General features: G+C 38.3%; 1 protein-coding gene across 1 annotated transcript in view; it reads left to right on the forward strand.

Moving 5' to 3' along the window:
- RNF17 (ring finger protein 17) overlaps positions 1-23907 on the forward strand; it is a gene marked incomplete at both ends in the record, with an annotated part of 44654 nt that extends 20747 nt beyond the window's left edge. The window contains 22 exons of the mRNA XM_079537040.1: positions 691-881; positions 1456-1594; positions 2023-2176; positions 2898-3013; positions 5199-5319; positions 6073-6187; positions 7800-8021; positions 8429-8579; positions 10361-10479; positions 11403-11493; positions 11971-12086; positions 12377-12666; positions 13789-13952; positions 14712-14831; positions 15846-15926; positions 16588-16713; positions 16829-16849; positions 19677-19787; positions 21351-21507; positions 22230-22365; positions 23257-23446; positions 23809-23907. Coding sequence (XP_079393166.1) covers positions 691-881; positions 1456-1594; positions 2023-2176; positions 2898-3013; positions 5199-5319; positions 6073-6187; positions 7800-8021; positions 8429-8579; positions 10361-10479; positions 11403-11493; positions 11971-12086; positions 12377-12666; positions 13789-13952; positions 14712-14831; positions 15846-15926; positions 16588-16713; positions 16829-16849; positions 19677-19787; positions 21351-21507; positions 22230-22365; positions 23257-23446; positions 23809-23907 — 3030 coding nt within the window. The remainder of the gene's footprint in view (positions 1-690; positions 882-1455; positions 1595-2022; positions 2177-2897; positions 3014-5198; positions 5320-6072; positions 6188-7799; positions 8022-8428; positions 8580-10360; positions 10480-11402; positions 11494-11970; positions 12087-12376; positions 12667-13788; positions 13953-14711; positions 14832-15845; positions 15927-16587; positions 16714-16828; positions 16850-19676; positions 19788-21350; positions 21508-22229; positions 22366-23256; positions 23447-23808) is intronic.
- Between the last annotated feature and the right edge of the window lie 2155 nt (positions 23908-26062).

A 26062-nucleotide genomic window follows, 5' to 3' on the forward strand; every position in this document is an offset into this window, starting at 1 on the left:
TAACCCCAGGGTTGTTTTATCATTTCTTCAAGGTTCTTTGCTTGGTTGTCTGTTTTTCTTTTTTTAACCTGATATTTTCTGAAATGCTTTCAAGTAGGACAGATCAGGAACAGTTTTCACAGGTCTGGATAAGAGGTTGTGCATGTGCTTGGATCCTAAGATCCAAAAAAGAGAGATGTGAAGTGTCAAATGAGAAATGCTTTAGTTTCATCCAAGGGAAGTAAACTTAGAGGGGCTGCTCCAAGGTAGATAAAACATCAAAAAGGGTGTTGTGGAGAGAAGGAATGTTCAAACTGACCAAATTGGGTTGTGCGTTGGTATGAAGATAGAAAAAGAAAAGAACGAACTTTCAGACAAGTCAGGAGACTAGGAATGCAAATCATGAGATGAAACAGCATACGACTGTTCAAGTTTATCTATCAAAAAAAATCAGGGGGAATGAAATCTTGAGGTTTGAGTTTAAAAGAAGCATTGCAGAAATTGCATCCCCGAGATTTGACTCAGTTTTACAGTTAAAAATATTTTCGAAGTCCTCATAAAATACTGTCTTGTGCTATCAGATCAGTGCTTGTATGAAATACTGAACACTTCTGTTCGTGTGCTTCTGTGCTTACTTCCTTGCTTATTTTTTTTATGCTTTGTTTGACAGTCTTAGACCTCTTCAGTAACTCTTTGTTCTTTTTAACATAGAGTGAAGGCTGGGGAGAAGAAGCAAAGAAGATATTTCTAGGAATGGTAAATAATAAAGCTGTTTTAATGACGGTATTTAGAGAAGAGGATGGCGTTCTCTTTGTGGACTTAAGAAAACCTCCATGTAATAAAATATGCAGTGACATGCCCACGTCTCTCAAGGATACGTTAGTTTTTTTAGACGTGGCAAGGTATGTGGTGTCTTTGGGTCTTTGCTCTTCTGTCATAGATGAAAATGGCATACTTGCAAAGTTTACTAAGAAAGTTGTTTTGGAGGGTTAAGAGAGCGGGAGTTGGTTTGGTGTTTGGGTACAGCAGTCTGCAAATCTTCAGGAAGTTCCACTGCAGACAGAGAAGTGTGTATATTTGAATGTAACTAGCTGTGGTGATAGTAGTGGGCGATGACTTTTAGGGCTTCTGCACTAAGTGTGGGAAAGAAGATTTTTAAATGGTTTTGCCAGTGTGGAATTCAGTGGATGGTGGTGTTTTTTAGTACGGTTTAAATGTACAGTGCTGCTTCCCAAATAACAATATTCTTAGGAATCAGCTGCCATACATCATTATTGCTATGTTGCATTTGTGGCAGGAAAAGCATTAGACTTGATGGCACAGACTGAAGAGAGTTCAAGCTATTCATGTGACTGTGGAACAAGTTTTTTTTGAGATCATATTTGTTTCTTTGCAGTGAAATCAACACGAGTCTAAAAGTCTTCCTTCTCAGTTAGTTTTCGCATAACTTATTTAAAATCATCTTTTTCACCTTAGGTTTAAATCACATCTTCCCAACCACTTAGAGAATAATATGGTGTTGCAGTGTAGTGCGCCTAAGATGCCACAAGAAAGAGAAGTGTTCTCTGTCACAGTTTGTCGTATTAATAGTCCAAGTGATTTTTATCTGCAATTGGTAAGCTTAGAAATGAGGTCTGTACAGATATTTTTATATTGAGCTAATTATGAGCTTCAAATGAGATATGATATCTGGTTAATTTCTGTTATCAGTTTAGAATTCCTGGAATTAACAGATTAATTCCTAGAATCCTAGATTAGAACCAGGAATTTCTAGAATTCCACAAAGGTCTTTTTTCTTTCTTTTTTAATAGCATTAATTTGTGTGTAGGTACGTAGTGTTTCTTTCCTTGGAGTGGTGGTTGAACAGGGCAGTAGTGAATAATTCTTAGGCTCTTTAGTTCATTTTACACGTCATTAACTACCTTCCCAGATGATGTGACTGAGTGCCAGAAAAAAAAGTATCCCTTAAAAGAGCAAAAATAGAATTATAAGAATCAAGAAATGTTTGACACATCACAGAATGTTTAATTGTTCTTATTTTAGGCAGGTAATCAGGTGGATTTAGCATTTCCAGTGAAAGCTGAGGAAATACAAGAACATCGGAATAGCAAAGACAAGACAGTTGCTTGCCCAGTTGAAGGCCAAGCTTGCATTGCAAGACACAAAAGTGGCAACTGGTACAGAGCACAGATCATAGGTGAAGTATTGATTCTTTCCCTGTAATGCTGAGTTTCAGAATCAGATGTGATACTAGAGCAGAATTGCCCTCCAGATATGAGAAGGAACAGATACTGTTTTCCACTGGATAGTCTTGTGCTTGTAGCTGTGTCTGTCAATTCAGGAGCACTGATGTGTGTTTGTTTGTTGTTTTTTTTTTTTTCACTTAATGAAATGTTTTATATAGTCTAATTTAAATAAATAACAGTACGTTTCATTGTCAGAATCTTGCTGAAATTCTGTCATATAGTTAAACATTGTTTCACTGAGCATTACAGTTTCATCTTCAGGTTTGTCTGTTATATGCAATCTGGAATTGCAGTTGGTGTGGGTTGATAATTTCCCACAGTTAGTCTCCAAGACGTGAGAGGCGAGGGGAGAATAGTGCATTTATTTGTGGTGATCTCAAATTTAACTTGCCTGTATGCAAACTTGCATATGTATCTACTTGTAGTTAATGTGGCAGCATCTTTGGAAATGATGTGTTGAGTTCAGAATGCTAAATCTTATTGTTTCAGAAATTGGAAAGAGCTGGCTGTTAAAAATAATACAGTTTTTACATTAGCTTTTGGAGTACTTGAAAATACTGTGTTTTCATTGGGGTGGAAATTACTTTAGGATTCTAATGCTTAAGCTAAGACTTCATAGTCCTTGGTGTTAATAATTTGATTTTGTCTGTGGGTTTTTTTTTTTTCTTGAAGGGTTGCCACATCCTGGAGCAGTTGTGGTAAAGTACATTGACTTCGGCAGCGTTGCTAACGTACCTCTTAAAGACATACGTGACACAGCAGATGAGTTTCTGAGCTTTCCAGGAAAGGTAAGCTAGTGATTGCCCAAATTAAATACTGAAAATAAATAGAATCCCAAGGGATAGAAAGGGAATTACAGAACTGTTGCAGTCATGCAGTAAATAAAATGTGAAGCAAGTTCCTTGACGGATGGGTTTGTGATACAACATTTTAAATGTTTTTTGGGCGTAGATTTATAACTTTTTACTTTGGTAATTAAAAAAATAAGATGATTGGGGTTTCAACTAAAATCTAGTATTACCTTGGGGTAGGTGGCCTTTGTATGTATTTATTCAAATAACTTTTATTACACCGTAAAAAGGATAATTTTTACATTCTCCCATTTCCAAATAATAAGCTAATCTAATTGCATTTTTGTTTGCTTCAAGGCATTTGACTTCCTTCCTAACTTCTGCATCTTGTAGGAGTTTCTCCTTCTTTAACAAGAGAAAAACATAGTGGAAAAAGAAATGAGAAAGTGTTCATTAAAAAATGCACATAAGCAGAGAATAGTTATTTTTCTTCCACTGCTCTGGTTGCTCATACTTCTGATGCTGAACTTTAAAACTTTGCATGTTGGTAGTCTTTCATTATCTGTCATAGGCAGCAGAACTAGTGATTGCTGCTATGATGGTTGTCCAGCTTCTATTAGTGAAAACAGGTTTGGTTGTTCACATGTTGAACAGAATGTTTCTGGGAAAAGTTTCAGCAAAAATAATTCAGTTCTTACGACAGCAAGGAAAGAGAAACAGTGAAAACTGCCAAATGTTCTTTGTTGCAATGTCTTAATACTGCAGGTCTGAGTGATTAATGAATAAAGGTGCTGGGATTTTGATAGGCTTTATCTCATCATCCCAGTTAGTTTCTTATTTCTAAGGTTAATAATATCTGTAAGGTAAGAAATACAAATCTTTAGAAAAATCTGTGAGGTGTTTTTCAACTACTGAATACCTACTACTGGGTCATGTCACTTTGATCGTGAGGGAGAGTGGGCCATGAAGATACTGATACAGAATGGAACATGAGCACTAAGGAAACTAATTATTCTCAGCATTCTTCGTACCATCCATAGGTTACAGTCTGGCAAGATCCATAAGTCAGAAGTTTGCATAAGAAATAATAACTTGCTCCCACTATTACTTCCAGCACAGATAGTAAAAAGATCTGCAGGCCTGCTTATGTGTTGCTATGATTTCAAATCTTTCCAATTTAAAAGAAAGGATTTGAAATTCTTTGAACATGAATGAACGCAACATCGCAAAATCAGACGTTCAGAAGGCAGGAGTGCCAGCAGCGAGGCTGCTTGCGCAGGTCTGGTGTTGGTTGTTACAGGAGAGATTTGAATTGTGCTGCTACAGGAAAAGCTGGACTTCTTTCAACCCATTAATACAGTTTGCAGGCATTTTAATGAACTTTTCTGCTGCAGAAATGTTGCTGACCCTGAAATGAGCAGTGCTTAATGTAGTGTTGAGTTTGGCATGCACAGCCCTTTTCTTTTAATGTTATTTAAAATCTCCAGTTTTATTCCTGACTGCCTGTATCCTAAGTATACCTTCACATGATATTCTTATTTCCATTACTTTTTTTTTTCCTTCTTTCCTCTGCCTGCATTACTGTTCTTTCTTTTAGTGTGATAAACAAGAAGGAAGGAACAATGCCATCCACAGTTAACTTAAAATTGAACCTTAGTGTGGCCACTGATGTTTGAAATAAGGATGCTAAGGAATAATTATTTTGATCCAAGTACTTCATCAGTTTCCCTGTTTGTGTGTTGTTTTGTTTGTTGGTTTGGTTTTGTATTTTGTTTTTGTCTTCCTAACAGCTTTCCAAAATCTGGCAGTTCTAACAGTTTCTGTGGTACTGTGATGTCTATGTATGCAGTCCTTCAGACTTTCACAGTGGTACAGCCATTAAGCTTAAATGCATTAAGTGCATGTCACTGCATTCTCTGTGTTAGTCTTTTTCATTGTCTGCAGTCCATTTATGGTCTTTACAGTCAGACCTAAAATAGGAGGCAAGGAGGGTTAATCTCGTTTCAAGCAAGATTCACATCCAGCTGTAGGGGTGTAGGATCACATGGGTCTTAAATACAAATAGTGTGGAGCCAGAAGCCTGGGTCGTGTTGTCTTTGCTGTCTTAGATGGCTGTGATTTTACTGCAATAGGATGAAATGATTTATGTGCTAGCAGAGAATTAATGAAAGTTATTCTTCAGATGATCAAGTGCAGGCTGGCTTACATTGAACCTTGTGAAGCAGCAGGTGAGTGGAGCAAAGCAACCACAGGAAGGTTCAAAGAAATGACTGAAGATAAATCTGTTTTGTGCTCAGTTGTTGGTAAGTTACCAAGAGTGTATCCATTTCTGCTCCAATATTGTTAAGTTTTCTCACCTATAGAAATATGGATTTCATAGCTAAAAAGCAGCATTTGTTTGAAATGCTTATACTCCGAAGTGGGACAGGTAGCAGAGTGTGAGAGATTTCAGGCAGGAACTAATTGAAGCAGAGCTAACAGACGTACCTGTGATGAAAGTTCTCTTTGTTTTTATTTAGGGCCACACCAGTATTAGGGGATTTCAGTAATCTGGTTTATTAAGATCAGCTTGTTTCCAAACCTCCTAGCTGTTCTTGGCAGTTTCTGACTTTATTGGCGGCTGTGGGTGTGATCACTGCTGCTCTAAAACATCCTCCCTGTATGCCTCAGGAATGGATTGCTGTGTGTGTGTATGTGTATGTATATAGTGCTATATAATTTATGGATATGCCATAATATATTTTTTTCTTGGATGCCATTTATTGTTAATAGGTAATTATTTTTCAACATCTATACAAGGTGGTTTGGAGTCCATATAGTAAATGAAATTACATGCAGCAGGTGGTTTCCAGTAATTATTGGTGTCTTTTTAAGTTGATCTTACAGTTATGTGCAGAGCTATGGCTCTTCATGTTGTTGATTTTCGCAATCATCAGTCAGGTTAATTCCAGAAAATTATCTTTCTTCATATTATCTGGCATGTCTCTGAACCAATAGTCTTTAATGGATCTTTGGTGCTAATATTGTTATTTGTTAATTATGTTATTAATTCACAGAGACGTTAGATAATATTTTGTCTGTTGAACTTTTTGACTCCCGTGCTGCTTGTGGACGAGGCTCAAGTATTAACTGCCAGCTAGTCAGAGAAGACCTTGCATCCTACATACCTGGGTAAATACACTGCATAGTTTAAAAGTTTTTGGAAATACTGGGTTTCTATAATGTTTGGCTTCAGTGTATCATCTTCAGTGATTGGAATTTACCACATTTGTGAAACATTCATCACAGTCATCAACTGAAATAAGTTGTGGTTCTGCTGCTGTATAACTGAATTCTCAAACCACATCTGCTTAATAGATACTTTGCTAAAGTGTGATGGAATCAGAAGTAGCAGATAAAGTGTTTGCATTGTGTTTCTGATGTGCTTGTGATGTGCCAAATCTTTCCTGACTGGTTACTATGGTTCACTTTCCTTTACACTAAGAAAAGAAATACCACCTTTGTTTGAGCTGCACCTCAAGTACCTCATCTCTTTGGAATCTCAGTTATTAGACGAGAAACTCTCATATGCCAGCTATGGACAGAGAAGAATTGGGAAGTCTCATGGGAGGGATGAGGCTGATAAAGAGATTACACTGCCACATACAGTTTGTGTTTGGAAAAGACAATCCATGAGTTATAGCTATGAAAATCAATTACTCTTTAGTTGATTTGTTGTTTTTTTGTTTTTTTTTTTTTTTAAACTACTGACCTGATGAGAATTAAAAGATTCTTAAATGTGGAATTTAATTTCAAAAATGAAAATTCCCGAGTTTGTTGTTTTTGTTTTCTTTCTTTGTTTCAGGAGATGGCAAGTAAGTGGATTTTCACCTTAGTTCAGAAATAAATGCTAGGAATCCTTGTTTTGAGTTGGTGACAATTTTTAATAAGTCTTGGTAAAGTTAGGTGGTTTTATTGGAACCTTAACAGCAGGATTGTTGTCACCACTGTATTTTCTTGTATTGCTGTTCAGCTATAATTAAAAGCCTTACTAGCCTTAATTAAATACAAGTTTCTGTGTAACTTCACTAATTTTGTTTTTGTTTTCACTCTCTTCTCCATATTTGTACTGTGGGTAAAATAGAAGCAGGAGTAAGAGACCTCATGGAGTCAGAATGAAAGACAGGAAAAGTGTTTGTATTTGTACTGTTGCTAGCAAACAGACTCAGCTTGGGGAATTTGACTTGATTTCTTGCTGATTAGAATAAATATCTTGTTACAGATTCAGGTGTTGGCAGATGTAATGCCTGTCCTCCCCTGTTCAGCCTCACTCCCAGTGTCACTTCATTTCAAACACCTGCCCCCAGTCTTTAAGTACTGGAACAGTAAGGAACGCTCTCTGATAAAGCAGTTTGCTACCCGGGAAGGACAAGATAGGTGCTGGATCTCTGAAAAAGTTTCTTCTTGGAAGCCCAGAAGTGCAGTTGAAGCTTATGCTTGCTGTTTCCTTGGGCCTTTGTTACTTAGAAGAAGTCAGTTCTGCATTTAGAGATGATTTTCCAACTCTTTACATGTCTTTCGTTGACGCTGTTCCAGTCATTTACTAGGCCAGGCTGTTTCTCACATAAATGGGCAAATACTGACCAACTTCTGATGGCTTTATTCTGTTCACACCATTACAACAAGTTTCTATTGAGGTATTCTTGATAGAATATAGATAGATATCTGTGCTGTTGACTATTGAGCAATATTTGACTGAAAAGTGTTTGATATGTGGATCCTGATTAATTTACACTCCATTTAGGTACATTAAAGGTACTCCTGCAAGTTCCAAGGAAACGTGGGACAATTCTCTGGAAGAAATTCCTGAAAAACTGAGAGCTTTAAATCCCGTAAACATGAAAGCCCTGGAGAGTCAGGATTTCAGATCATATTCTAAGAAAGAGTTACAGGTGATAATTAGTCACGTTGTGTCTCCTAGTAAAATTTTTATCCAGTGGCTGTCATCAGAAAGCAAACTGAAAAGGTACTAAAATTCAAATAAATTTTCTAGAGTTAAAGCATTTGTGTTACTTACTTTTGAAGTGTAATTAGAGTAAACTCTGCCATTGAATTAGTCATGGCATTAAATGAATACCACACCCTTTAATGTTGTCAAGAGAAAGGAGTCTGTTTTTTCAAATAATGGGGTAAGAATGTCCATGATCTCTCTGAATAGTTCAGCTGTTGAAGGGCTTTATTTGGACAGTGTCTGTTTCACAGCTTCATTTCATTTATTTCTAACGTGCCATAAAGAAAAGCTACAACCTTATGCTTCTGTTAAACAGCTAATAAAATTTTACAGTATGCTAGTTAACCAGTCATTGGCTGAATAACACCCATTGCTCGTTTGAGAAAATGCTACCACTGGAAAAATGTGTTTTTGAATATTAGTTTACAGGAGAAGATGGATGCCTTCTACACAGAATCCCAGCCGCAGTCTGTGAAGTGGGAAAATAATATGCACTGTGCTGTTTATGTGCGTGATTTGAAGCAGTGGTGTAGAGGACAGATAAGCAGAATTGTCTCTGAAACAACTGCTGAGGTAATCTCTCATTCTTATTTGTAAGCATTCATTGATTAAAGTCTGCATCATCTGCATTAATACTTTCTCATGCAGCCTTCTGATTTTTGTCAAGCTGCAAATAAAATTACTGCTCCATCAAAGCTCAGATGCTCTTTGCAGGCAACGTGATAAATGAAACAGGTTGAGGTTGACTTTGTGTGTTTACGCTTTGCTTTGCAACACGGCATAGATTCTCAAGCTATAGCCTAGCAGATTACCTTAGATTCCAATGGGAATGTGAACCTGATCTTTGTAAGTCAAACTTAATGATCTTTGCTTAAAAAAATGGGGGCCGATTGGACTGAGTGCTGCACCACAGGAAGAAATGTAATCATGTTCCTTGAACTCTAAGCTGGTGGTGATGTCCTGTTCCATGTGAGTCTAATATCTGCCTTCTCACATAATTCTGTTTCAAACGTGTTTGGTTGCATTTCTTTGTCAAGAACAAGGAGTGCTGGGGGAGACTGGTCATTAATAGGTAACAACTTGGATCAAAAGTAAGAGTAGTCTTGCAATCGTGCAGGGCATCCAGGTCTAGTTTACAGCTGGTTCTTTCAAGCTTCACCATGTTATGTACACAGGACTTGCTAGAAGGAACAAAAGCATGACTTCATCTGCTCGTTTTACAGTAGATAATCTGCTTTCTGAGGCTAAGAACCCTCAAAAAAACAATTTTAAAATACCAGTTGGAAATGCTGGAAATGCACTATTCTGTCACTTTCATAGCACAAATTCAGTGGCTAACAATTCTTGTTGTTATATGAAATGACAAAGGGGCAGTCATCCTTCATGTGAGTTCGCTGCTAGAGCATGCAGAGCTTTACCTAGGGATGAGGAATGACATGGCTTAGAGTTTATGGCTTGAGATTAGTGGCAAACCAGTATGGACAATTTGGTGGTTGTCTGCTACAGATCAACTAGGAGGAAGCAGAAGAGACCAGCATGCAACTGGGAAAAGCCACATGCTCTAAGGCTGTGGTCCTTAGGGGCTTTTATATGTTAGAAGGGCAACACAGCAAAGCACAAGCAATCGAGGAATTTATTCTGCAGTGTGTTGTTAATTTTATGACATAGATGACTGATCAAGGAGCTGACATGGGAAGGTTCTTTTAAAATTGATGCTTTTGATGTGAGAGCTGGTCTGGGACAAGCGGGTGGCAGGCAGCCTTGGCTGCAGCGATCAGAAGGCAATGGAATTTGGGATCCTGAGAGGAAGAAGCAAGGCAAAGAGCAGAATCACAGCCCGGGACTTCAGGAGAGTCAACTTTGGCTTCCTTTGGGAATCTGCTTGAATGGTACCAGTAGGGAACAGCTGCAGTGAACGGGGGTCCAAGAGCTGTTTAATTTCAAAGATATCTCCAAGCTCAAGACAGGTTCATCAGCGTGGCCTTACGGAAGAGAGGAGAGCAGGGATGTTGTTTTGACTTTAGCAAGGTTATTTCAGCATTTCTGGATTTACACACTTAAATTTACCAGCATGATTGAGACAGCAGGAAAGAAATGAAGCAGGTGACAATCTTTGTAAAGTTGTTTAACCCTTTATGAGGACATCAGTGTGATTTGTCATCTCAGCACTATGATAGACATCTGCACAAATGGCCAGCACTGTTGTTCTTGTGTTGTCTGTTAGGAATCTTGGTAATATTCATCTCAGTCTTGCTTACCTGTTCAGGAATGCTTTAGCTTACCAGGTGTTACAGGTAACACCAGGAGTGTGTGTGTTTGTTTGTTTGTTTCATTGTATTTCTTGTTGGTAACAGGTACTACTCTATGATTCTGGAGCAGAAAAAACAGTGGATATCAGTTGTCTGAGAGAACTTCAGGAAGACATGAAGAGAACTGAAACATTAGCAATAGAGTGTGCCTTAGCAGACATAAGGTAGCCTTCCTTACCTTTATGCTGAAGTAACAACATCAGAAACCTGATAATGATATAACTTAATTTTTTCCTGTATTAGTACTGATGATCTGTGATTTGAATATGATGGTTTTGGTTGGGGAGAGAGAGGAGAGAGGGGTTGGATAAAGAAGAGACAAGGTGGGAGCCTCCTGTCATTTTTTTTGTTGTAAAGGGTTTGTTGTTGTTTTGTTGGGTTTTTTTTTTTTAAGGGTTATGGTAGATAACAGTGACACAAAATATGATACACAAAGAAAGAATGTTTTATAGGGTGAATTATAAAATGCTGGGGAGATGCTACAGGTTTCCTTATTTCTCCGAGGACTTGTTTTTCTTGACATGGAATTTGAGATGAGTTAGATCTCATTGAAAGTATATAGGATATACTAGGATATATATAGTATATATATATCTTTCTTCTATAGACTACAGACAAGGAAGAGGACTGGGGTGTATTCCGCCCTCCATTCTTTTTTTTTTTTTTTTAATAACACTGTAAAGAAGTATTTGTAATACTTATTCCATGAATGGGTATAAAAGGCTGTTTGCAGGTGAAGCATGCATTTTCCTTGATTCTTTAAGACAGGTGTCACACTTTCAGAGTGCACGGTTCTCAGTTTAACATATGGGATGTCTAGATTTGAATCCTGTCTTATGGATTGAGAGGCAAAGTAACTTTTTTTTTTTTAAAGGTTGACTGTAATAGAGTTTTGTTGATAGATATATCTCTTATATCTCTCAATAGAGATATAAAATCTCTTAATAGAGATTTGTTGGTTTGTTTTTCCCCTGGCAGTACAGGCAGTCTAAAAAGAACATCAAAATGCCAGCAGAGGGTGGATTTTGTGGATAAAGTTTGGGTGTACTGCCTTCTCTTTCAGTAAAGGAGATTACTGTTTCCTTAGACCAACAGGTGGAAGCATGCAGTGGACAGCAACAGTGTGTGAATGTATCTCCTACTGCCTAACTGGGGCGGAAGCAAAAGTAGTGATACAGGTTTGTAATCCAGATGCTTCTCACTTCTTTTTTGAGTGTTTTCACTCATCTAGGAGTCGTGAGAGGAACATGCTTAGGTTGTTGCTTGCTCTAAGGCTTTTTATTGTCTGTTTGTTTTACTTTTGTTTTTCACTGGAGCATTCATGTACTCAGAATAAAGGGAAAAAAACATTTTAGGTATACTTAGTTACTGAAGAATAGTATTTACATCTTCATGATCTCTGGGCTTCAGCAAATCCAGCAAACAGCTGAACTTTAAAGCGCAGTTTTACTGTTACTTCTTTCAATGCCACGTTTGGAACAGTGTGTAAAAATGATGAGGATAGTGATATGGGTTAAGTAAACTTTACATGTTCTGACTGGGGCACAGACATTCAGAGTCTCATTGGCAGTCTGCCCTGATGAAGTGAAAGAAGTGCCAGAAGTTGAGCAGAAATGCATGTAATCGTGTTTTACAGCTCTCATAACTTCTTGCAGGAAACCATTGAGGGGAACACATTGCCTGTGAAAATCCTTTGGAAGGATGAGGCAGGACAACTGATTGATTTTTCAGAACACCTTATTGAAAAGGGTTTGGCTTTTAGAAACACAAGGTTTGGATACTTTCTTTTCTATATCCTTTCAGACTTGTAAATCTACGTTGCGGTGAAATAATTCAACTTTCTGTTTTACTTATTATCTTCTGCATTGTATGTAGCAACGAAACACCATCTTAAGTAACTTACATAACTTAAGAATTTTATATGTTCCACATTTGTTTAAGCTGGTAGATGTGAGATTTGGTGGTATGTGAACAAGGATTTGCTGACTTTGTGGGTGTGTTTTTCTTTTTTGCTTTCCATTGTTTATCAGTTAATATATTTATATGATTTGGTTGTGCTAGAACTGATAAAGCTGCTGTGGCTTATACAGTCCCTGTGAAACATCCCAAAGTACATTTAGAGCAAGAGAACTTACAGCTGAGCACTTGTAACTCAGAACCTGCATGTACAAGAAGCAGCTCTGATGAACAGGAAGACATTAATGTTTCAAAGAATGAACAGAAGTCCAGACTGCCTTTGGAAATGAATAAAACATACAAACCCCCCATTATACCTGAAGAAAGAAACTTTCAGGCTGTAGTAAGTTGCGTTGGAAGTGATGGAACTCTTTATATAATACCAAAATCATCTGGTAAGTTTACGTGGAAGGAAACCCATGTATGTCTATGAATCCGATCGTGTTTGTGTATCAGAAAATGCCAGATGTGTTCTACTGTATGTGTTCTGTATGGAAACGTAGTTCAGAAAGTTTCCTCTTAGGGAATGCTGTGCTTTAGATACGGTAAGATTTTAGTCTTGAGAGTGAGGGCTGTGCCGACCGTGGCAGCTTTGCTGCTTTCAGACTAAAAAGCCCACATCCCCACCAGGTGGCGCGACGCCCTTAAACAGACCCAGATCAGCTGTCCTGTCCTTCATCGCCCCGTAGGTCGGGAGCCCCGCCATGGGAACAGGCAGGCTGCCTGTCTTCTCTACTCCGTGTTGGCTAAAGCAGCACGCGTTTTATTTTAATTTTTTTTTTAATGTGTGGAGCTCTTATATTGCTGGACTTTTTTTTTCTTCAATTTGAGCCCAGTACACAGGGTTTTGGTTTTTTTAGTAATTTTGGTATGTTAGATTCTGTATTTTATTTTCTGCTGGAACCCATTGAAAGGTGCAGTTTAATCTGGCAGGTGCAACGTTAGTTTTCGGTACCGTGATAATCTGCTGTGTTGAGGAAAAAGAATTTTGCCAAGGGAAAATTCCTTTTGTCACTCTACAAATATATTTAACTGTATGAAAAGCAAATACAGTGACCCCACTGGTCCAGCGCTGTGTTCTTACAGTTGTTCCTGTAGAGCATGTCCAGTGCTGAACAAGATTTTTTGGGTGGCTGTTCTGTGGTGGCTTTTGTCCTTTTGTGTCTGAGAATCTGCTGGTGTTTTCATGCAGAGATTCTCGTATTCCTCTTGTCAAGGTGTCAACTGCAAAGTTTACAGACCCATCTTTTCAGGGATTAGAACCCTCAATTACTAATGGGCTTAATATGAGAACAGCGATTTCCTTCTTGTTGAAGTGGTAGCTGATTTGCTTATGATACAAATTGAACATACCTACTGTAACAGTCTTGCAAAACATCATTTTGGAATGGCAGGTGTACTTAATGCTTATACATGTCTTTGAATGTGCTGTCTCTTTTAGGTCTGTCTTAGCAATCAGAATAATTTGTACAGATTTTGAATTTCATACTGTGCTGCTTTTTTCTTTTATTTTCCAGAAAGTGAACTAAAGAAATTGATGGTTGAAATACAAAGTAACTTTAAGTGCCTTGGTCTTTTGGAACCCTATTCTTGGAAAAAGGAAGAAGCTTGTGTTGTAAGAGGGTCGGATAGCCTTTGGTATCGAGGTAAAGTTGTAGAGCACGGTGGTGGTACTCTGCAGGTAAGTTTGTATGTCTCGTGTGTGTGTAAACACGTGTTTATTTTATGTGCTCTCAAGTAATATATTTCAGTGCTTCAAATTTCTAACTCTTTCTGTTCAGCTGACTTCACTATCCAGATGCTCATTCTGTTTAAAGCTGATCAGTGTTCTGATTTTGTATTTATCTTGAAGATGAATTCTGTCTGCTTATTTCAGTTTTCAACTTTTTCCTGTAGTTTTCCTATTAATGATAAATGCTCTTAAGTAAAAGCTGTCTTCAGTCCCTTGATTAGCTGCAAGTAATCTTATTTGATTTCCTGTGTTTGCGTTCTTAACATTTTTGTTATGAACATAAGCAGAATGCATTGAAAATGCTTCTTTAGTTTCCATCTGACCAGCCAGTAGTGGTTGTCTGTTTGAAATCTTTCTGTTGCTGTGGTGTAGAGCTCCTTTTTCTACTTAACTGCTACTATTAAGTAGTCTCTTCAGTCTGCATGTGCTTTCTTATATAGCAAGTCGACGCTTCCCTAGTTCATAATGTATTTTTAGTTAAACTGTTGCAGATTATCACACAAGAGGTAAATTTTGTGTAAGAGTAGATTCTGATCTACCATGGTGGTTCTTTAATCTTTTCTCTCATTTCTACTTTGTCACATTACACGCAAATCAGCAAATGGTTGTTTTTTTCTTCCAGAAGAGTGGATGCTGTAAATGAACTCTTCCTTTTATTAAACTTGTCCTTATAAACAGGAATGATTTTGGAAAAACTTTTTCATACAGGTACAGTATGTAGACAGTGGTTGCATAGAGAGGGTCCCTCAGTGCCACCTGCACCCAACTACATTGTATACCTCTATTCCTCCGTTTTGCATACCATGTCAACTCTACAAGACAACCCCAGTGAGTAATGCTAAATTTTGAGGCTTCTTAGTAGGCAGTTATTCAAACTGGTAGTACTGTTTTGTCATAGAAAAGTTGAGTCGTTTGCTTGTATTTTTGCTTGCCTCTGAGAATTCAAAGCAGCTGAAAAGATCATTTCATCAGGGCAGTTCTCAATCAGAAAGTGCTCGATTGCTTTCAGAAGTGACCATGCTTCAAAAGCAGCCATCATTGGAACGAAGTCATTGTGAGACAGGACACTGCAGTGGCTGGTGGTTTGCTGCTCCAAAGTGACAGTTTGTTCTACAGTAGCAGCAAGAAGAAGCAAGTCCTGGCTTTCATACTGCAGATCAGAAACTTGTAGATTTCCAGTTCTCCGGAAAATGATTCTGTCAATTTGAGCACAGCTGCATGGGAAACAATTTGTTTTGCTAATAGAAATAGTTTTAAGGCTTTTTTGTTAGACTCAGGAAATAGTTCACATGGTAAACATGTGAAGCTGTTTGCGTATGTTACCCATTTTTTAAGAGGTGCATTTAAGTGTAGACTACTGAAATACATAGCTGACTCCTAAGAAAACTTAAATTGCTACAAGACTTCAGCAGTTCAGTTGATAGATTAGTAAAGGTAAGCTTACAGGTGCGTGGGTCAGGAAGAAAATAGATACTGCTTAATATTTGAAGTATTCTGTCTTCTGCTCTCTGGTATATTCAAGCGTACTTCTATGTCTTTGGATTATGTTTCACAGAACTTACACATGTACATGGTAACTCACATGGTACCACCTCTTTCTGAGCCACTTCAGGATTTGAAAATTGCTGCATCAGCACAGCATTGTCACCCTGTAAGCTTTAGTGCACCAAATAGCAGAAAATGTTACGTTGTTCTAGACAAACCAGGCTAACAGAGTGTGTGTTTTCAGAGAAGCTGCTCAATGATAGGCGCGTCTTTTTGTGGTAGTATTTTAAGAATAATACAAGCATGCTGTTTGTCAGCACGTGAAAGTTCAAAAGTTTCTTCTTTCTTATCACATAGATTGGAAGTTCTTGGCAGCAGGATGCAGTGGATCTCCTTCAAAAGCTTCTTAGAAATGAGGAGGTTGAAATACGTGTTCAGGTAGCATAATTTCATCATTGTGTGGAACGAGGCTTATCTTCTTTGTTTGTACTTCTAAACCTGCATTATGAACACTAGCTGAAAGAAGGTAGCAAGAAGTGTGTTTCTTAAATCAAACATTTTTTTCATCCTCAGTCTTTGTTATGTGTGAGAAGGAAGGAGAATCCAAAACTAAAATTGCTTTCTAATGGTTTTTAGGCCTTAAAATATATCCTTGTGATGTAAATGATTTTTTTGTTGATGTTTGTCTTCCATTGTCATTCTGATGTGGTAAATTCTTCTAAATACAGCTTTTAAGTGATGAAATTTTGACATAGCTAAGCATGGGCATGTCTACATTAGTATATTAGCATTACAAATAAACAAATAGCTATTTTGTCCAAAAAACCTGAAATTTCACATAGCTTCTAGTTGTGAAAGGTAGTTATTATTGAATGAGAAATATGAGGTAATGTTTCAGTGTAACACTGAATAGTCACTGCTACCATTCCACAGGGAGACTGTCATGCTCCACTTTGTTGTAGTTGCTGTTAACCATCCTCGTGTTTGTACCTTTGAATGTATGTGCATGGTGTCGTTAGATTAGAATTTCCTAGCCACTATTTCTAAAACCTGACTGCTGTTATTACTGTTGTAATCTTACTCTGCCTCTTGTAATTAGGAGCTCCCTGATAGTCCCTGGGGAAAATTGTCCATCTGCCTGTATTTCAGTGGAATGTCAGTTTCTTCCTTCATGGCAGACAAGAAGTACTGTGTTGTTGATGACTGTCAGGAAATAGCAAAGCAGGTGAGGTTTTTTGTCTCTTGCAGCTGTTGGAAGGAATACCTGGTTACTTACTGTGAATGTTGATGTTTTTATTTTCTTACACTTCCATATAGTTTTGCAGCAAGACCGAGTATAGCAGCTCCTGAGCATAACAAATGTAGGTGTGATACACTGCTAAAATTGCATGGAACAGTGAGTGGCCAAAAGTTTGTTCCCTGAACCTGGTGCTGAAAATGGATTTTTAGTCTGCATTTCTGTTCAATTTGTATGATCCTCTAAAACTTAATTTTAAAAGGATAGGAATAGTATGAAACTCCTGTCACTTTGAAGGGATTAGTCAATCCTAGAAAAGCATCTAAACACAAATTCGTGGCAAGGTTGTTCATTGTCTCATGTAACATATTTGAGTTGGCTGCTCCAGGTCAGATACATGTCTTAAAGTCGACCTGTATAACTGACTTCACCTAGAGAGGGACTCTCTTCAGGTGGGAGGAGAGTGATGTGGAAAGTATTTTCTCTTCCCCCACTCCTAACTCCATATAATTCCTACTATTCACTTCCTTCCATCTCACTGTGTCCCAAGACAATCATACTGGCTCTGGAGGAGGAGGGGAAAACTGATAGGAAATTGAATGCTCTCATTTCTTTCTGGGAGCAAAAGTTGAGTATGTCACCAGCAAGGTAAATCAAGTGACAAGTGAGGGCTCTCCACATAAACCTAACAATCTTTAGAATTAATTAGATTGTCCATTTCAAGTCTTCAAGGCCTTAATTCAAGTGATAACTACGTCCATGTATTTATTTTCCAAGAAGCTTATTAATATCTACAATGAATTTTATGAAGTGCTTGAGGAAGTAGAATGTGAAGAGTAGTTGAAGGATAACTATTTTTCTTTCCAAAGTGAGTCTCTACTTCAGAAAATAATTCTGCAATGTGATGCATTAGCAGAGACTGAGAGCACTATACAAGTCTTGGAATGTATGATGCAGTTCAGAGAATGTCTGTGTGTATTAGGACTGAAAAACCACAGAAAACATAGTGAAAAGTAGTCTCAGTGTTTTCATGATGTCAGCACATGACACACAGCTGTCATTGAGCTAAATAGGAACCTTGAGATTGTACCATGAAAATGAAACGTGCAAAACAAAATTTCAGAAGGAAGCTGTGAGCAAAGAGCAGAATTCAGAAAGCCTGGAGTACTTTCTTCAAGCAGATCCTTTTCCGGAATAAGTTGTTCTGAACAATTTATAGGAAAATGTACCATCTCCTGAGCAAGAGGAGCAAGGCACCTGCAGCTCAGGCTGCTTCCAGAAGCTGTTTGGAATAACAGGTAGATGAATCTTGCAGCTCTGGGTTTATCTGTAGAGACTGAACAGCCATCATCACAAGCCTGGTGATAGACTGACTAAAGGATATCATTAGTATATAAAGCATATCCATTATAGATTTTACTGTTCTATAGGGTTTTGTAATCTTATTTCATTGCTTCTAATCTGTAAGCATACTGACAGGCACTGTGCTGTATTTCTTTGTTCTAGTTCTGTTAGTAATGGTAATAAGCTGGTTATGTAGAGTCCACTACACCCGTGTCCTGGTACAGTGTGTTCTTGTCTTTAAGATAGTTTTCTCTAGAGCTGCAGAAGTTGATTTTAGGAGCTGCTAAGACTACAAACTTGTCCTTCCTTGTAAGGAGCAGGGAGTGCACCCCAAGTGTCCTGGGGAAGCTTAGAGCAGTGATTCTTACTGTAGGTTTTACATACATAAGTAGTTCATGAGTGTATATGATCACATGCATGTGTGTGTAATGTGTGTGTATGTATATACACACCTACATGTATATGTATGTATATCCTATTGGGGGGCTGCAGGTTTTGTTTGGATGCCACTGTGGAGCCATGCTGCTAGGTGCTGCCTTGTGCTCATGTATTCAGACATGGGGAGCGGTGATCTTGCTTCATTCAACAGACAGGTTTTTAATGTGTTTGTTCTGAGCTCACACCAGGCTTCTAGAAATGCTATCTTTTTCCTTAATAGTATTTAACTATATATAAACTCTTTTGAAACAAAGTCAGCTCAAAATTCCTTAAACCGACCATTTCTGTATTTATTGATGTATTTCTTTTGGATTTGTATGTTCCAACACATACTAGAACCATAGAATCACAAGGTTGGAAAGGACCTACAAGACCATCAAGTCCAGCTGTCCTCTCACTACCACTGCTACCACAAGCACTAAACCATATCTTGTAGCTCCTCATCCAGGTGCCTCTTGAACACTGCCAGGGATGGTGATTCCACCACCTCCCTGGGCAGCCATTCCAGTGCCTGACCATTCTCTGAGAGAAAAAGTTCTTATGTCTAACCTAAACCTCCTCTGGTACAACTTGTGGCCATTTCCTTGGGTCCTATTGCCCCTTTGCTGTGAGGCTCTTAAAATCTGCATATTTAAGCTCTTAATCTGAGCAAAAGTTTGCTCATTCTGTTCTGTCTTAAGCTGCTCCTGGGATTGACAGGTTGTTTTTAGTTGTTGGTTTGGGGGTTGGTTTTTTGTTGTTGGTTTAGGAGGCAAAACTGGGGAAAGTCTGTCCGTTTTAGGCCAGGAGATGAGATGCAAACTGCAGCTGATGTGGTAGTTAAATTCAGTCTACTGACAGTAAGAAAAGACCTTTAAAAACAAAAAAGTGAATCCAGGTCTTTGGACACCACAGAATGGCTGAGGTTGGCAGGGACCTCTGGGTCCATCTGGCCAGACCTCTGCTTCATCAGGGAACAAGCTGAAATGTAAGCTGAATCTTCAGAGCTAGGTGTAATCAGGTTGCCTGTCACAGTGTTCTTGATCTTTGTGTATGTTTATCAGCAGCACACTGTTTACATTGTTATAATGATGTTACCACAGCAGTATTTGAATGAGAAATCGTACAGATGCCAGTTTGCGTTTTTGTTACAAAATACAATGCTTGACTGAAGTTTTGTCTTGGTGTAGGTGCTGGTTGAAGGACACACTCCTGTTTTGCCTTCATACAAGTTGCCACCGCTACCTGTTCAAGGAGATATCTTTCCTGTCAGGGTAACCCATTTTGTGACCCCTAAGGAGGTACGATTTGTGAACATCTCACATGCATTGCACACAGGAAACACTGCTGTCTCATCTGCTGGTGAAGAAGATATCAAAAGCTTTGAATTTCAGAAAATACCAAAAGCAGTGTTGCAGAATGCCACTTATTTTACTGATCCAGGTGGTCAAGTAGTTCAGCTATCTGAATGATCTCTTACTAGGAATACTCTTAGGGGGTGGGGCAGACAGAGAAATAAATATTGCCTGTTGACCTGGGGGGGAGAAAAAAAAACGGAATTTTAGGAAATAGAAGACTGTAGTGTGGTACGTATTAGCCCTGAGTAGTAAGAAACTAGGTCATTGGGTTTCAGTTTTACAGAACACAAAGGATTTTTCTCTTTATTCTCCAAAAATGAAATTGCTGGGATTTTGTACGCTGTGAACCTTTTCTTTGTTTTATGATTGGTCATTGGTTTTCATGTGATCCATACATAGCTGCCCTCTCTAGTCTCCCAGGGCAAAAGGCTGAATACTGATTGATTAAATAAAAGATGCCTGTGTGGGCTTCAAATGTTGGATGAAATACAAAACTGGGAAGCAGTGAGAAGCTGATTGTTGTACAAAATCTAATGTTTTTTGAGCATGTTGATCTGTGTACAAGCACTTGTATGCATCATTTTGGTAAACCAAAAGAACAAGTTTGGCATTCTTAAAGTGATTGTTTTAAATTCAGCATTATGTTTTGTTGTAAATTCACCACATCCAATTTACATAAACATAAAGCATCTTCACCAGAAATATGTATTCTACATAGTCCATTGTTAGGACTAAATGCAGGATGGAAGTATCTGGAAGTTTGGTTGTCTGGTCTGCTTCCTCTCCTATGGGAGCAACATTATAATGAGTATTTTTTTTTGTTCATTTTGTGCACATTATTTGAACTCTTGCTTCTGATCACAGCATATAATCATAAACACTACGCTCTGCTCTGGACTCATTTATTTAAGCACCATTACAGGATGGGGTTGTGGTTTGACTGTATGTTTGGCACAAATTAGAAAATTGATTTTCTTCCTGGCTCAGAAATACTAGTAACTTACTCATTAATTATTAGGACGATCTGTAGAATATGATGTTCAGAGATAGCTCAGGTGGATTTCTTCAGTTGTTTTTTCTTCTCTGGACCCACAGCATTATGCTGATGATAGCAAATACAGCACTGTTTCAAAAGTTCTTCTTTCAGTAGTTTTAAAATCAATCTTTGGTTTGCCATTACGAAGTGAGATTGTTTATCAAGTAGCGGGAGGGAGGAATCCTAATGAGGTACAGCTAGGAAAGCTTACATAGATATGTTTTCTAGTACATGTGTTCCTTTCACTCTTTTTCGTATTGAAATGTGGTTTTGATCAATGGTTACTTGCTTCTAATTTGGGGGAAAAAATTACATGAACACAAAATTATTTGAAAGAAGAAAGAGAAGAGAGTTGTGTGCAGAAACCTTTCCAAGATGGGAATAAATACACTTCCAGTAATCCTCGATCACTGAAATTTGAAGGTTAAAAGAAGCCTGCAAAGTTCATAAGAAGGCCTCTTCTTGAATAGGTATATATCTGCCTTAATCCTTCTGAGAACCTTACCAAGCAGTCTGCCACAGAGGGAGATATCAGCTGTTTCTCAGAGTTGAAGACCCTTGATGAAGCCCTGAAATGGTGCAATAAATACGTGGATAGTCTTCCCCTTCTCACAGACTTCAGAACAGGTACGTCAGTGTGTTCATTTTTCCCTTCTCGTTCCATGTGGATGTTCAAAAACCTGAAATTATTTTTCAGTAATAGAAATAATTCTATTTCAGTGTAGCTTTAAATAAAAGTCTATCAGAGTGCATAACTGTATGATGATTGTGATACACTAAATGGAGACTTCTTTGTCATATTTTTCCACTAGAAAATGATGGAAAGAACTCAGATTTCTGCTGAAGCTGATGAGAACGGAGTTTAGATTGCATGTGACAGTAATAAAGCTCTTCCCTGAAGCTGTAACCGTGGGAGTCTTTCTGTCAAATACTCGAAAGAAATAAGATACCTAAAGATTACATAGCCAAGAGTTGAAGTGATGTTGGCCATAGAGAGTGTCACTTCACTTTATCTGAATTTCTCAGTTTAGGCAAAAGACAGACTTTGTGAAGAAACCAGTCAGTGCTGGCACTGGATTTCTCTAACTAGTAAAATTCTTCTTGGGGCTTGATGCAGTATCTGCCTTGTACGTTTTAGACTCTGTCTTCTGTGTTAAAGAACATGAATCGAAGTTGTAAAGTTCCAGTGCTGAGCACTCTGAGTCTTTCTTCTGGTAAAGAAACCGGACTATAATTGCATACCAGTGATAGTGAATTCGAGTTCAGAGGGAGTTGGAAGACATGTAGAAAAAGTAATAGCATGAGTTAGAAATAGAAGAAAACCTGAACTTCTTGTGTTGTTTTTACAGAAATGCCTTGCCTCGTAGAATATGAAGATAGTTTATGGTATAGAGCAAAGCTCCAGTCTGTTGAAGAAGCTGACACCGTTAAGATCCTGGTTCAGTTTGTTGACTATGGCAATTTTTCAGTTGTCCCAACAAGCAAGTAAATATATAAGAAAAAACAAATGCATGTATAACGTGGGTGTGCGTGTGTGTGTGTGTGTGTGTACATGTGTATGTACTTACTATAAGCATTTATTTATACCAGTACTCTAAACATACAGATACGTAAGTGATAGCTTATCACTAGATGCCTGTTCTGACTGGTGCTGAGCCAGTCCAGGAAGAGCCTTTCAAGCACCAGCCCATGCGCTGGTGTCAGCTGGATATTGCAAACACTCAAGACTTTTAGGGTCGCCTAAACTTATTTGAATTTTCTCTCTTTAAGTATTTTCTCTTCATATAAATACTGCTCAGTCATACTGACATGCTCTTGAGCTCATGCAGTAACTATAATTCCTCGCTTAAGGTAGCACAAGAAAAATGGGGATTTGAACAGCTGCACTGCTTCTCAAACTAGTTAAGGTCTTGGGGAGAGACTTCTTGATCAGTTTCTACTCTTTCTGACATAAAAGGACTGTGATGAATGGAGAGATGATATTATAAATCTGAAGTGCTCTGTCAGGTATTCTGATTCGGGTACTTCAGAGTGAAGCATCACAGAAGTCCACATGCACCAGCTTTGGAGATCTGCATTGGGTGCCTCAGCCTCCCCTCAGGTGCAGTAATGAAACCAGTGTGCTCAGCAGGTTGAGGGCTCTGTGTGGAACTGGCCCTGCTTCTTGATTCAGCCGTGCTGAAGTCCTTTGAGAGCCTAGCCCTCCAGATGGATGAATTTGGTGCAACACCATCAGTTTATTGTAGAGCAGTGACCCTGATCCCAGCCTCCTCACCTTAAATCTTTTGCACTACTGAGCTGTCTTTCTGTCCTTAATAATGGTTTTGATTGACAGGTAGATTATTGCAGGAAAACATTTTTCTTTCTCTGTTGCAGGTTGCGTCAGATACCTCTTCATTTGCTGAAGTATCCTGTTCAGGCAGTACACGCCATGTTGGCTGGCTTTAAGCCTTCATTATGTGATACAAGTATAGAAAGAATTCCTTACTGCCCAGAATGGAGTGTGAAAGCATTGTGGACTATGATGGACTCTGCAGAAGGAAAACAGCTCTCTGCTTCCATTCTTGTGAGAAGCATTGTTATTTCTCTGCACACTTGTTCAGCCTGAAATTCTTTCTAGCAATCTCAGCATAATTTCGGTTTGTTCTGCTGCGGACCCTCGTTGTTTAAAATTGTGAACCATTTACTATGAAGGAATTGCTGTTGAGGAGAGAAAATCATGTGGCTCTTTCCTTTTTCTTAGAATCAAGATGCTTCTGAGCATCCCTTTTCTTTAAAAAGCAGTTTCCTTTCCTTAAAAACAGAAATACTCCATGCATGCATGGAACTGTGAATAGAGCCAGTGAAGTCATTGTTAGTATTGATTAGCTTGGAGATGTGAAGGGCTTATTATGACAGTACTGAATAATGTCACCTTCTGATTTTCAGTCACTTTCACCAGAGGTCACAATTTTCCTGTATGGCGAAGAACAAAAACTGGTTCATATGAAACTGATAGAAATGGGACTTGCAGATTTGGACGAATGAAATGTAAGTACAGTGAATAAGAACTACAGATTTGTGCCATCATGAAGGGCATTATTTCAAAAACTTTAAGCCAAGGTCTAAATTGCCATCTAATGTGAATTGACCACAAGCAAATTACACGTATTTAAAAAAAAAAAAAAAAAAAAAAAAAAAAAAACAACTCTTCTGTCCCCACTTCCCTAATGAAAAGCTGTTTAAAAGTGGGAATTACTTAAATATTATTGAAGCCCACATAATAGCTGTAAGAAACAACAGTTAGTTGAAGTGTTAATATAACAGGAAGAACTCCTCCTGCTACTCAATGAAGAAGGTAACTTGCAGGTGAGCAGCAGTATCCTCTTCCCAAGTAATTTTAATTATTCTTCATTTTCAGCATTTGTTCTCAATGTCTGTGCCAGTGGTTCTCAGACTGTGTTCTCATCTGTGATTGTTTATGAATGTCCATCCAGTCAAACATGAAACACAGCAAAGAGAAGCTTTACAGTATGCGTTGCCTACAGAGATGCTGAAGGACTGCTTTGTTCTGGTTTTTGGAGGGGTGGTTGATTTTTATTTTTAACCAACTCATTATTGCTTTTCCCTCCCATTTATTGAGCACTCCTTTTATCTATGTTTGTTTTCTCTAGTTCTGAATCTTGAAATAAGTGAAATTATTCTAAACCACTTTTGACCTTAAAGCCTTTAGTATTGTTCTGTCAAATGTTTTTGTGAGAGCAGATAGAATGAGTGTGAAGTAGTGAAGAAATAAATACAGAAGTAATGTTGGGCACCACTGTTCATTGTAATAGGTGAAGGGATGATGATACTGTGGTGTAACTAGTTTATATTTCAGGCATATTTGGTGACAGTACTGGAACTAGGAATGAACAGGTGGGAGAGGGCGATGTTACTGCTGTTGTTGTGAAACACGTTTGCATTGTTGTGTTTTGGTTTCAGTACAAGATGGATGGGTTTTGTTTGTTGTTGCACTTCTTCCTCCTCCCCTGTCTGCAGCATTCAGTTGAAAGTGTTAGAATAAAGAGGAGCTTGCTCAGCATAAATGATGGTTTCTTCTCTATATAAAAGCACTTAGATCTTACTAATGTAGCATACACTCCTAAATACCCTTAATGTTCAGGGCTCAGCTCATAGAGCTGACAAAAATCAGATCTTGAAATCTTAAACATGGAGAAGGTGAGAGCCGCCTTCTACCAAAACAAAGTTATTTTACTTTCTCAGAGATCTCTCTGAAATGCATTCCTTCACCAGTACCTAAGTGTACATATCCACATATCCACCTCCCTAGCTTCCATCTAACACAAGACAAGGCTTGAATCTCACTAAAATCAGCTGAGTCCTTTACGTTTTCTAAAAATTGAGTGGTTTCAGTCCGAGTCTCTTGCTTCAGATTTGCTAATTTGATCCTCCTTCAGTTCTTGAGCAAGGTGGCTGTCTGCTGTTTGTTTTCTTACTGTAATCATAGTACTTAAAGATGCCCACTCTTCTTCACTGTAACTGTCACATAATCCTGCATTCAGTACAGGCTTCCTCAGTGCATGCACCACACTGTGCATTCATTGGCTGCTGCTAATCCTGTCCTGTGGTGTTATTTTTAACCTTTATCTGGAGTGTTTATGCAGATCATTTCATTCATACATCTAAGTAACGGTTAAGAAAACCTTGAAAGTACAGCCCCTGTTTGGGTGGTAGCAAAAATAACTGTTACTGCAACTGGAAGATCACTTTGGGAAGATGCCCTCTGTAGAGGTGTTTGCTGTCACAGGGTGTCCTTAACTCCCCCCTTTTTTTTGTTTCATGAACAGGAACTCGGTATGCACAAGCTGCTTTTATTTCTTGGCTTTCTGCGAGTTTAACAAGATGAACCAAAATGGAGGAAAGACAACATTGTCTGTTTTTAGGCTGTTGCTTTTGTCACTGATTCACATGTTGCCTTGCATGGCAAAACAGCTTTTCCAGATGTCCACATAGAACACACATGCACAAAATTTATCTGTAGAGCTCGAAGCCAGCATCTTGCTCACTGTTGCACAGTACATTTACATCATGTTTCTACTAGCAGGGGAAAGGTCATTTCATGGTCTTTGTCTGTATTCTGGTATTGAAGTGCCCTGTGTGCTTTTGAAAATACCATACAAAGCTGTTGTCACCTTCAGAA

This window comes from Tetrao urogallus (genome assembly GCF_951394365.1).
Source record: "Tetrao urogallus genome assembly, chromosome: 1".
NCBI lineage: Eukaryota > Metazoa > Chordata > Aves > Galliformes > Phasianidae > Tetrao > Tetrao urogallus.